Source organism: Musca vetustissima, unplaced genomic scaffold, assembly GCF_032173495.1.
Source record: "Musca vetustissima isolate MV318-11 ecotype Yass unplaced genomic scaffold, APGP_CSIRO_Mvet_v1 utg42378, whole genome shotgun sequence".
NCBI lineage: Eukaryota > Metazoa > Arthropoda > Insecta > Diptera > Muscidae > Musca > Musca vetustissima.
Genome location: NW_026876029.1, coordinates 51,375 through 65,060, shown reverse-complemented (window position 1 = coordinate 65,060; position 13,686 = coordinate 51,375). Strand labels below are relative to the sequence as shown.

The following is a 13,686-nucleotide window of genomic DNA, read 5'->3' as shown; positions in this document are numbered from 1 at the left end:
TATTCCTTAATTTCCTTCAGCTATGTTGTTGTTGTTATTGGGAAATTTTGTCTTTTTCTGGTTCTGATTCTGGTCTGTGTTATTGATGATTGCAGACTGATGCTTCGATGCTATGCCACGGTCCCTATAAATATGCAAAAAAGCTTTGCCGCATCTTTGTCATCATCACCATCACCAGCAAAGATTTTTTTCCATTCTTATCATTGGCCCTGGGGTATTTCGGCTCCAAGATAAGTGATTTTTGGGGGAAATTTTTTTCATTTCTCATCATGTTTCTTTTTGTTCAACTCATATCAATTGATCGACATTGAAGATCTGTTCGATTGTGACATAAACATGTTTGTGGTATGTTGATTTTTGTTTTGGAGGAGTTGTTTTACTGGAAATTACCAAAGAAGTCATTTACCGAAAAGAGGTTGTATCTGATATCGACTTGCTAGGAAGCCAGGAGGTTCGATTGACTTCTAGGCAAAAAGATAAGAAACGAAACACTGGGAAACAAAAAAAAAATATTTTTTCAGCAGAAAAATCCGACGCATCTGATATTTTAGTCACTGAAAATGTTCGGTAATATTGGTAAAAACATAATGGGGAATATTTTTGTACAATATGTTGACACTCTAATGTGCCCCGGAAAAGGTTCTTCCGAACCCTTTTTGAATAAAAGTTAAAAAACGGATTAAACTTGTCAGTTTTTGAATGGATGCCATTTTCTAGTACTGGATGACATTTTTGGTGATAGCTGTCAATGGAAAACATATTTTTCATCAAATTTCACTATGGGTCTCCGAACACCAAAAATCGGTATATATAATATATATCGGGGAAATGTGCCTAACAAAATAGGAAAATAATGGCAAAATTTTAGGTTAGAAATTTTTTACATTTTTCAGAAATGAGGCGAAATTCTGCATATAGCTTTATTTAAGAGGGTTGCAGCCAATGGAAAATTTATTCCTTATCAAATTCCACTATGGGTCCTGGAATGTTAAAAATCCGTAGATATAATATATACCCATAAAATAGGGGTAAAAATCGGTAAATTATTTTTCAATAGCAATTAAACAAACTTTTTGGTTTTGGCAATTTCAATCAATGCCAATTTCGTCTTCTCGATGGAATTTTTCGCGATAACCGTCAGTGGGAAAAATATTCTTCATCAAATTTTACAATGGGTCTCCATCACAAATCGGTATATATAATATATATCGAGGAAATGAGCCTATAAAATTTGGAAAAAACTGTCAAAATTGTTGGGTTGAAATTTTTAAAATTTTTCAAAAAATTATGCGAAATTCTGCACATAGCTTTATTATAGAGGGTTGCGGCCAATAGCAAATTTATTTCTTATCAAATTCTACTATGGGTCTTGGAATATAAGAAATCGGTAGATATAATATATACCCATAAAATAGAGGTAAAAATTCGATAAACTATTTTTCAAGGGCAATTAAATATACTTTTTGTTTTTTTTGGCAATTTCAATCAATGCCAATTTCTTCTACTAGATGGTATTTTTGGTGACAGCTGTCAATGAAAAAAATATTTTTCATCAAATTTCACTATGGATCTCCGAATATCAAAAATCGGTATATATAATATATATCGGGGAAATTTACGTAACAAATTTGACAAAAAATGGCAAAATTTTTGGGTTCAGATTTTTTTTACATTTTTCAAAAATGATACGAAATTCTGCACACAGCTTTATTTTAGGGGGTTGCGGCCCATGGAAAATTTATTCCCTATCAAATTCCACTATGGGTCCTGGAATGTTAAAAATCCGTAGATATAATATATACCCATAAAATGGGGGTAAAAAATCGGTAAACTATTTTTCAAGGGCAATTAAAAAAACTTGTTGGTTTTTTTGGCAATTTCAATCAATGCAAATTTTGTCTACTCGATGACATTTTTCACGATATCCGTCAATGAAAGTATGGAACAACAAAAATCGGTATATATAATATATATCGGGGAAATAGGCCTATACACTTTCTTAAATAATGACAAAATTTTTGAATTGATTTTTTTACATTTTTCAAAAAATGATGCGAAATTCTGCACACAGCTTTATTTTAGAGGGTTACATTCCTTATCAAATTCCACTATGGGCCTTGGAATATAAAAAATCGGTAGGTATAATATATACCCATAAAATAGGGGTAACAAAATCGCTAAAATATTTTATTAGTAGCAATTATAAATAATTTTTGGATTTTTGGCCAATTTCACCCTCTATACTTCGCCGCCGAGGGGTGGTGCGAATGAAAAAGGTAGTCTACACAAAATTTCACTATGGGTTCCCGACCCGGAAAAATTGAAAGCTATTATATATATATATATCAAATGAGAGTAAGAAGTTAGGAAAGTGATATTTGGTAGAGATTTTGTACACTTTTTAAATAATTGCCAATTTCCCTCCTACAGCTTCAATTTATAGGGGTATCGCTAATGGAAAAAATATTCTTCATCGAATTCCACTATGGGTCACCGAACATATGAAATCGGTAGCTATAATATATATCGATTAAATATAGGTTATAAATTATTAAAGTGTTTTTTGGGCGAAATTTGGTACATTGTATAAATTATTATCAATTTTCCCCTCCCTGCTTCATTTTGAAGGGGTACCCCCAAGGGAAGAAATATAGCCTAGAAAATTCCACTATGGGTCACCGAACAGAAGAAATCGGTAGCTAAAGTATATATCAATAATATATGGGTAGGAAATTAACTGTATTTGTTTTTGAATAAAAAATTGAATATTTTTCAAATTCTAATCAGTTTCCCCATACAGCTTCATTTAAGAGGGGTACCCCCAATAGGAAAAATGTTCCTAATTCAATTCCACTATGGGTCATCGAACATCAGAAATCGGTAGCTATGCTATATATTTATGAAATATGGGTAAGAAAAAAATAAATAAATATGTTTTTGGACGAAATTTGGTGTATTAGTCAAATCGTTAGCAATTGCCCTAACCCTACTTCATTCTAGAGGGGTACCCTCAATGGAAAAAATATACGCCATAAAATTCCACTATGGGTCTCTGAACAGAAGAAATCGGTGGCTATAATATATGTCATAAAAATAATGGTACGAAATTAGGAAAGTAAGTTTTGGGCGAAATTTGGCATATTATTCAAATTATGAGCAATTTCCCTATTCCTGCTTCATTTTAGAGTGGTAACCCCAATGGAAAAAATATACCCCATAAAATTCCACCATAGGTCTCCGAACATAAGAAATCGGTAGCTATTATAATTATCAATGGAATCGTCGTAGGAATTTAAGAAATATGTGAAATATGAGCCAAATTTGGTACATTATTCAAATTATAACTAATTTCTCCCTTACTGCTTCATTCTAGAGAGGTACCCCTAATGGAAAAAATATACCATATAAAATTCCACCATGGGTCTCCGAACAGAAGAAATCGGTAGCTATAATATATATCCATAAAATATGGGTCAGAAATAGGAAAACATTTTATGTGTCGAAATTTTGTACTTTACTCAAATTATTGTCCATTTGCCCCTCCCCGCTGGGTAAGAAGTTAGGTAAATAATTTTTAGAAAGTAAATTTGAGACATTTTCTAAATTATTCAATTTTCCCCTCTCTGCTGCCTTCCAGCGGTTTACTATTAAAAACAAAAATATTCTCCACTAAATTTTACTATGGGTCGCCGAACATCAGAAATCGGTAAGTATAATAAATATCCCCAAAATATGGGCAACAAATTAAGTGAAATCAAATATTAGACTATTTTTGACGATTTCCAATTCGCTGGCATTTTCCCCATCACTACCACATTTTAGCGCTTTACAATGAATGGAAAAAATATTCCCCATCAAATTTCACTATGACTCTCCGAACACATGAAATCGCTACAAATAATATATACCCCTGAAATATGGCTAATAAATTAAGTAACCAAGATTTCCGACAAAATCACTTAATAAACAAATAATAGATATCTTTAAATTTTGCTTTAAATTTCACAATAATTTAATTAAATTTGAATTTCGAAAAAAAATATTATTACTATGAAACAAATTTCAATTCAATTCTAACTTCCATTGGCGTTGATTACTTTCAAATGATCAAAATGTTGTGATAATTTTTTCCCCAATTTTTTTTACGCGCACATGAATGAATTTCAACTGAAAATTAAAAAAATGTATTGCCTCAGATACACCTATGCATATCAGGTGGCATTGATCTATACATAGGTGTGTATGTGTGTTTGCGTTCACCATTTCGTGGAATCTCACTGAAACTGAAGACGAACTAAAATACACACACTTATACTATCAATGCTACTGTTGAAATAATAATTAATCGACCTCAGCAAATAGATAATGGTAACAAAAGAGACCAACAACAACAACAATAACAAAATTCCCCCAAAAAATCACTTAGATAGTGATTGTTTGCTCTTGAAAATAAAAATAAAAAAATCATTACCAGAACATAACTGAACTAAAAAATATTAGTTTTAAATAAAAAGTTTGCAGTGGAATAACGCTACGAGAAAATTCCATATAGTTAAGTATATTTTAAATTAACTTAAAAAATTTATTAGTAAAAAAATATAAAATATGAAATATAAATTCCAAGAAAAGATAAAAAATAATAAATTTCATTTGCATATATTGTGTATTTAATTATTTCTTTATAAGGGGCGTATACGTCACGACAGCACTAATACGCAGTGGAGTACTTCTGAAAAATAATTAAAGCAAAGGGTTTCGTTTGTTGACCAATTCCGGCTTTCTGCTTCATTTTAGAGGGTTACTACCAATGAAAAAAATATTCTTCATCAAATTCCATTATGGGTCTCCGAAGACAAGAAATCGCTAGCTATAATATATATCCATGAAATATGGTCAATAAAATGGGTTAAATAGTTGTTAGTCGAAATTTTGTGTATATTTCGATTATTTCGCAACATAACCGCTACTGCCTGCTTTTAGCGGGTTAGTGTTAATGGAAAAAATATTCTAGAGAAAATTTCACTATGGGTCCGTGAATATGAGAAATCGGTAGCCTTAATATATATCCATGAAATATATGCAACAAAGTAGGTAAACAACTTTCGGGCGAAATTTTGTGTACTTTTCGATTATTCAGCAATTTTACCCATACCGGTTCATTTTAGCGGTTCTATGTCAATGAAAAAAATATTCTCCATAAAATTTCATTATGGGTCCGTGAATATGAGAAATCGCTAGCTTTAATATATATCCATGAAATATATGCAACAAAGTAGGTAAACATTTTTCGGGCCAAATTTTGTGTATTTTTCGATTATTCAGCAAATTTACCCATACCGGTTAATTTTAGCGGGTCTATGTCAATGAAAAAAATATTCTACGCCAAATTTCATTATGGGTCCGTGAATGTGAGAAATCGCTAGCTTTAATATATATCCATGAAATATGTGCAACAACGTAGCTAAACGCCATTCGGGCGACATTTTGTGTATTTTTCGATTATTCAGCAAATTTGCCCACACCGGTTCATTTTAGCGGATCTATGTCAATGAATAAAATATTCTACATCAAATTTCACTATGGGTCCGTGAATGTGAAAAATCGCTAGCTTCAATATATATCCATGAAATATGCCCAACAAATTAGCTTAAAACTTTTTGCTTTTTTAGGTGACTTTTTGGTTGAATTTTTGAACAATTTTCGCATTATTATGAATTTTCCCATCAACGGGTTCATTTTAGCGGGTTGATGGTAATGGAAAAAATCTGCTCCATAAAATTTCACTATAGGTTCCAGATCATGAGAATTCGCTAGCTATAATATATCTCAATTAATTTGATGGCCATCAAAGTAAGTAAAAACTATTTTGAGCGAAACTATACCAGTTTTTCCAAATTATTGCCGAATTCCGGCACAATACTGGATTTTAGCGTAGAAGTCTCAATGGAAAAAATATTCTATATTAAATTTCACTATGGGTTTCCGAACATGAGAAACTGCTAGCTATAATAAATATCCATGAAATATGGGTAACAAATTCGGTAAAGAGTCTTTAATGGAAATTTTGTATATTTTTTGATAATTCAGCAAATTTACCCCTACCGCTTCAGTTTTGCGGGATCCTCCCCATGGAAAAAATATTCTCCATCAATTTTCATCATGGGCCCGTAAATATGAGAAATCGGTAGCTGTAATATATATCCATGAAATATGGCCAACAAATTAGCTAACAATTAATTTGATCGAAATTATGTAAATTTTTTCAATTATTGCCATGTTACCCCTCACCGCTTTATTTTAGCGGGATCCTCCCAATGGAAAAAGTATTCTCCATCAAATTTCATTGTGGGTCTGTGAATATGAAACATCGGTAGCTGTAATATATATCCATGAAATATGGCCAACAAATTAGCTAACAACACATTTTAGCGAAATTATGTGTAATTTTGCAAATATTATCGAATTCCTTCCCATAGCTTGATTTTAGCGGATTGATGTCAATGCAAAAAATGTTCTCCATTAAATTTCACTGTAGGTCCCCGAACAAAAGAAATCGGTATCTGTAACATATCTCAATGAAATATGGCCAGCAAATTTGCTTAAAATATTTTCGGCGACATTTTGCACAATTTTCAAATTGTTATCAATTTTCCCCCTCACTGCTTTATTTAAGCGGGATCCTCGCAATGGACAAAAAATCTACTCCATCAAATTTCACTATGGGTTCCCGGACATAAGAAATCGGCACTACTAACATTTAATAATGAAATATAAGCAAAAGTTTAGGTACAAAAGTTGTTAGTTAAAAATTTGTGCATTCTTCAATTATTTGTCTAATTAGCCCCACTGCTTCATTCTAGCGGATCGATGCCAATGAAAAAAATATTCTCTATCAAATTCCACTATGGGTTACCCTGCACAAGAAATCCTTATCTCTATTATATATCCATCAAATATCAGCAACAAATTAGGCAAATATGTTATGGTCGAAAATTGGTCAAATTTTTCGGTTTTTAAAAAATCACCCCTCAACCCTATCTTCTAGGGGGATAATGTCAATGCAAAAAATGTTCTCCATTAAATTTCACTGTAGGTCCCCGAACAAAAGAAATCGGTATCTGTAACATATCTCAATGAGATATGACCAACAAATTTGCGTACAATTTTTTGTATGAAATTTTGCACAATTTTTAAATTTTTATCAAATTTTCCCCTCACTGCTTTATTTTAGCGGGATCCTCGCCAAGGGTAATGTCAATGAAAAAAATATTCTCCATCAAATTCTACTATGGGTTACCCTGCACAAGAAATCCGTATCTCTATTATATATCCATCAAATATGTGCAACAAATTAGGCAAATATGTTATGGTTGAAATTTTGTCCAATTTTTCAGTTTTTACCAAATTCCCCCTCACTCCTATCTTTTAGGGGGGTAATGTCTATAGAAAAAATATTCTCCACAAAATTTCACTATGGGTTCCCGAACACAAGAAATCGGTAAATATAATATTTAATAATGAAAAATGGGTTAAAATTTAGGTACACAAGTTTTTGGTTAACGGTTTGTACATTCTTCACTTATGTGGCAATTTTAGCCCCACCGTCTCATTTTAGCGGATCGATGTGAATGTAAAAAATATTCTCCACCAAATTTCACTATGGGTTCCCGAATACAAGAAATCGCTATCTCTATTATATATCCTTCAAATATTGGCAATAAATTAAGCAAATATGTAATGGTTGAAATTTTGTGCACTATTTGAGTTTTCATTAAATTCCCCCTCACCCCAACCTTTTAGCGGGGTGATATCAATGGAAAAAATCTGCTCCATGAAATTTCACAATGGGCCCTCAAACACAAGGAACCAGTAGATATAATATTTAACAATGAAAAAAGCATAACAAAATGAGTCCTAACACACATAGTAAGGTGTGACCACCAGGTCGTATAAGTTATGACACTACTAATACGCCCCACCCGTTCACAAAAAATAACACCGGTTAGTTTTTTTTTGTTGTATTACAATTTCAAATTGATTCTCTTTTTATTGAATTATTTCATTTTTGGAAAAAAAATTGTTTCACCTTCTGCTTCTATATATCTCTTTTCTTAGTTACCCACTGGTGAGGGAGGGGTGGCTTTGCAAATAGCATATCCGGGATCGGCATTGACACAGGCATTTTGTACTTCACTGAAGTATGGATAGTTGGCATTGTTGGTCTTACAGTTGCCACCCATTCCTGGTTGTTTAGTCTGGTTGATACAGTAGTAGTAATCTTGACAGCCCAAAACCGAAACAAAGTTCTGATTAATATTGCCGCAACGATCGTATGGACAGTCAACGGTATAGGGGGTAACACAGGCTTGATTGGCCTCATCGAAATGGGTGCCCATTGGACACTTGGCCCAAACACCCGTCTCGGCACCGACTGTTTCACACGAATAGAAACCCATACAAGTTTGTCCATCCGAAACAAAGAAGGGTTCTTTGGTGCCGGGATTTTTAGCACAGGCGGTTGTACTATCGGGTAAATTCTTATCAACACCAGGACCAGCTGACACAGTTGTTGGGGGATTGGTACTTGGGGCACAAATGTCCGTGGACGAACATGTATTCGTGAACTGATTGTAAAATAGATCATTGGGGCATTTCTGGCTAGTTCCACTGCCGTCCACACATGTAATGTAATTACCGCAGGCATCTGGATCCGATACCCATTTGCCGTTGGGCACTAGACGACAAATCGAATCGGCCGGACAGGCATATTGGCTGGAGTAGACGCATGATCTGGTTGTGGGATTGAATACCTGATATTCGGGACACTTTTCACATTTGTATTTGCCATCGTTGCAGTAGCAGGCCTTGGTGCAGTCATCGGGATCGGCAACATAGATGGGTGAGGTGACAGTACTGCAGGTACTCTCCAATTTGCTGGCGCATTCCACCTTGTCGGGATAATCGCATTGGCCTGTCTTCGAATTGTACAAATAGGTGCCGGGGCAATCACCTTGGGCAATTAATTCACCGCCACTGCAATAACCCCAACCGTTGCACTTAGCCGGATCGGCAATATAGCCTTCGCCGTAGTACAAACATGTCTCGGCCATGGAATAGGCAGCCGAGGCAAATTGCATTTGTAGGGCAATTGTGCTGATAAATATCAGGCATAGACCTGAGGCCATTTTAGAACCTGGAAGAAAGAACAGGATGGAGGAGAAGAGGAATAAGTTGAGGGGAAATAAAATTTCGAAAGGTGTTTTCTTTTTTGTTTAAGAGAAAAGAATTACGACCTGAGGTGAGAATATCGACCTCAGGTGAGGTCTCTACAAAAAATTAAAATCTTTTTTACCAAAAAAAAAAAAAAACAATTTTTGTAGATATACCGATCTCAGCTGAGAACTGAGGCTTCGACGCGAATATTTTTCTATAGAAAAAAATATCGGTCTCAGTTAAGAGCTGAGGTCCCAACGCGATTTTTTTTCTGCAGAAAAAAAAATACTGAACAGAGGTCCTGGCGGAATATAAAAAAAAAATACCGACCTCAGGTGAGAACTGAGGTCCCGAGACAAATTTTATTTATAGAAAAAATACCGATCTCAGATGAGAATTGACCTCAGTTGAGAACCGAGGCCCCGACGTGAATTTTTTTCTACAGAAAAGAATACCGACTTCAGGTGAGAATTGAGGTCCCTCGTCGATTTCTTCTATAGGAAAAAATTGACCTCAGATTAAAACCGAAGTCTAGCAGTGAATTTTTTTCTGAGAAAAAATACTGATCACAGTTGAAAAAAATACCAACTTCAGATGAAAAATAAGGTCCCGATGCGATTTTTTCTGTTTATGGAAAAAAATGCCGATCTCAGGTGAGAACCGAGGTCTAGCCGCGATTTTTTTTTTCTTAGAAAAAAAATTACATCGATCTCAGATGAGAACTGAGGTCCCGACGTGAATTTTTTTTAAAAAAAATTCCGACTTTAGGAGATAACTGAGGTCCTGACGCGATTTTTTTCTTTAGAAAAAATTACCGATCTCAGGTGAGAACCGAAGTCTAGGTCCCGACGTGATTGTTTAGAAAAAAATCCGACTTTAGGAGAGAACAGAGCTCCCGACGCGATTTTTTTCTTTAGAAAAAAATGACCAAATTGAGGTTCCGATGAGATTTTTTCCTATTGAAAAAATATGTCATCTCCAGGTGAACTTCGATTCCGCGACTTTTATTGCTGAGATCTCCAAAATTTGTGTAGGGAAAATTGCTAAGGTATCCTCCTCAATGAACTGAGGTCTTCGAATTATTTTTTTATAGAAAAAATACCAAACTCAGACGGGAACTGATGCCGCTCACCAATTTTGTTTTTATAGAAAAAAATTACCGATCTCAGGTGAGAACCGAGGTCTAGCCGCGAATTTTTTTTAGAAAAAATATCGAATGCAAATGAGAACTGAGAACTGAGGTCCCGACGTGAACTGAACTCCCGACGGGATTTTTTCTATAGAAAAAAATACCAAATTGAGGTCCCAATGCGATTTTGTTTCTATAGAAAAAATATGTCATCAACAGGTGAATTGAGGTTCCACGACTTTTGTTGCTGAGATCTCCAGGTGAAAACCGAGGTCTAGCCGCGAATTTTTTCTTAGAAAAAAAAAAACATCGATCTCAGATGAGAACTGAGGTCCCGACGTGAACTGAACTTCCGACGCAATTTTTACTATAGAAAATATACCAAATAGAGGTCCCGACGCGATTTTTTCTATAGAAAAAATATATCATCCCCAGGTGAACTGAGGTTGAGCGACTTTTGTTGCTGAGATCTCCAGGTGAAAACCGAGGTCTAGCTGCGATTTTTTTTTCTTAGAAAAAAAACATCGATCTCAGATGAGAACTGAGGTCCCGACATGATTTTTTTTCTATAGAAAAAAAGTAGTGACTTCAGGTGAGAACTGAGGTCCTGACGCGATTTTTTATATAAAAAAATAACGAACTCAGGTGAGAACTGAGGTCCCGACGCAATTTTTTTATATATAAAAAATACCGAACTCAGATGAGGTCCCGACGTGAATTTTTCTGTCTATAGAAAAAAAACAGATCTCAGATGGGAACAGATGCCGCTCACACATTTTTATTCTGTAGAAAAAAAACCGATCTCAAGTGAGGTTCAGCCGCGATTTTTTTCTTAGAAAAAAATATCGAATTCTGGTGAAAACCGAGGTTTAGCAGCGAATTTTTTTCTTAAAAAAAAAATACTGAACTCAGGTGAAAACCGAGGTATAGCCGCGAATTTTTTTCTTAGAAAAAAGGCCCCGATGCGATTTTTTTCTATGGAAAAAAATACCGATTTTTTTTCATCCCCAGGTGAAATGAGGTTCCGCGACTTTTATTGCTGAGATCTCCAAAATTGGTAATGCTATGGTATCCTCCCCAATGAACTTCGGTCTTTGTATAATTTTTTTTATATCGTTGTTGTTGTTTTTGTTATTTACACACCTTGCATTTTAGCCTTAATGATCCTGGTCACCGAAAAACGAATTATTGACGATTTTTAATTTTTCAAAACTAAACCACTTAGTCCGCGGATTGCCAACGATTTGTGATAGTTACTGTCATCTGTCACATGACTTAAATACCGAAAATTTGTTCTGCATTTTTTTTCGAAGGTGAGCGATAATAAAAGAATCGGAATTTTGGAAATCTTTTTCGAATTGCAGGTTTAACATGACATAGAAATAATTAAATAGATAACGGCTTTAACGGGGTGGGCTATAATATCTTAGCTGGAGATACTATTTGTAGGGTAGTTTGGTTATTATCGAACGAATCCGCAGCTAACATGGAATTGCAGATAAAACTTTAATAACAAAAAAAAAAAAAAAAAATTGGGAGAAATGTTCGGTTCGATTTTATTTTTGGGAGGTTGCGATATTGTTGCGGAATTTGGCCTAAGATAATTACAACATTTTTACTTCCGGTTAGAAGGGTTTTCAATCGTTCACACACATGCACACACACATATTTTCAAATTTATGTTTAATTCCTTTTTTGCTGTTTGCACACACACACACACACCTTTCATATTTCTGCAGATTTTGGGGTACTTTCCGATTCCTTCGCTTTTGCTTATGTTAATGATGACAAGTTATCGACTAGCCATATACAACTGATGGCACCCATATTTATTTACTAGCCTCTCCAAAAAAACGAAAAAACTTGGACACTCAATGCCAGTATGGCCATTGATCGGTCGTTGGATCAACATCGGGGCATTATCGCCCTCCTACTACTACTTAGATAGTTACTTATTTGCGATTAAAATATTTATTTCGTTGTTTTTGGAAATATTTTCACCATGAGATAGTCCACATTATTATCTACAAGACCCAATGATTAGGCGATACGTCAAAAATTTTGAAATGTTCCCCCGAAATGTCGCAGTCAAAACAACAGGGCCATAATATTCCCGCACAACAAAAATCACTTCTAAAAATATTTTTTATCGTCTTTGTCAGAACAGAAAGAAAATGGCAATAAAAATCAAGACCCAATAAAAATAAACAATTTTGAAAAAAATCTAGAAAATATGAAAGGTGCGGATTGATTTAAAATATGCTCTTGAGGTCCTAAATAAGGCGTGGATTTATTAAAAATATTTTAAGGAGGTCCTATGTTCATGAGGTCCACCACAAGGCGTGGTTATATTAAAAATATTTTAAGGAGGTCCTATGTTCATGAGGTCCACCACAAGGCGTGGATTTATTAAAAATATTTTAAGGAGGTCCTATGTTCATGAGGTCCACCACAAGGCGTGGTTATATTAAAAATATTTTAAGGAGGTCCTATGTTCATGAGGTCCACCACAAGGCGTGGTTATATTAAAAATATTTTAAGGAGGTCCTATGTTCATGAGGTCCACAACAAGGCGTGGATTTATTAAAAATATTTTCTGGGGTCTACCACAAGGGGTTCTAATTTGTGGCCTTCCCCTTCTGGGTGAACCATCAGCTGGTTCGCTTTTATATGCCTTCTGGGCTGGAGAATCCATTAATCCATTCTCACAACATGACCTAGCCTACGTATAGTCGCTGCATCTCAATACTTCTAACAATGTCGATGTCCGAGAATAGCTGGGTACAACTCACGGTTCATTCGACGCTGATATTCACTGTCAACGCAGATCGGCCCATAGATATTTCGGAGAATTTTTCTCTCAAACACTCCAAGAGCTGCTTCATCTGCTGCTTGCGCTGTTTTACCCGTTGGTAGAATTTTCGGACTTCATTCTGACTCCTGTACATATCGATTTGCTCACGCTCACGGTTGGTCTATACGCTGCGTTTTTCATATCAGTAGCATTACGACACTTCTGATCGCACCACTGGTTTCTTGATGTTAGTCTCTGGTACCCAAGTATTGCTTTTGCTGCAGTTTGTAGGGAGTGGGCAATTCTCTGTCACTGTGCTTCTATACTATTATCGGGACAAGGGGTGCTTTCGTCAAGCAGGTGGGTAAACTTAGTAGCCGAGGCCTACTACCTGTTATGTTTGTAGCTTTTCGACGTCGAGTTTCCGTGTTGTGTTAGATCGCACCTTTGGTGCAACATTAAGACGAGACGAGCCTTGGCTGCCACAAGATAATGATCCAAATCGATATTCGCTCCCCAGATCGATCGAACGTCTAATACACTGGATGAA

At 35.1% G+C, this 13,686-nt stretch overlaps 1 protein-coding gene across 1 annotated transcript; it reads right to left on the bottom strand.

Moving 5' to 3' along the window:
* Positions 1 to 8,111: 8,111 nt before the first annotated feature.
* On the bottom strand, positions 8,112 to 9,142 carry LOC133338560 (peritrophin-44-like). The gene has a single exon (XM_061546730.1). The coding sequence runs from the start codon at positions 9,135 to 9,137 to the stop codon at positions 8,112 to 8,114; it is 1,026 nt and encodes a 341-aa protein (XP_061402714.1). The 5' UTR covers positions 9,138 to 9,142.
* Between the last annotated feature and the right edge of the window lie 4,544 nt (positions 9,143 to 13,686).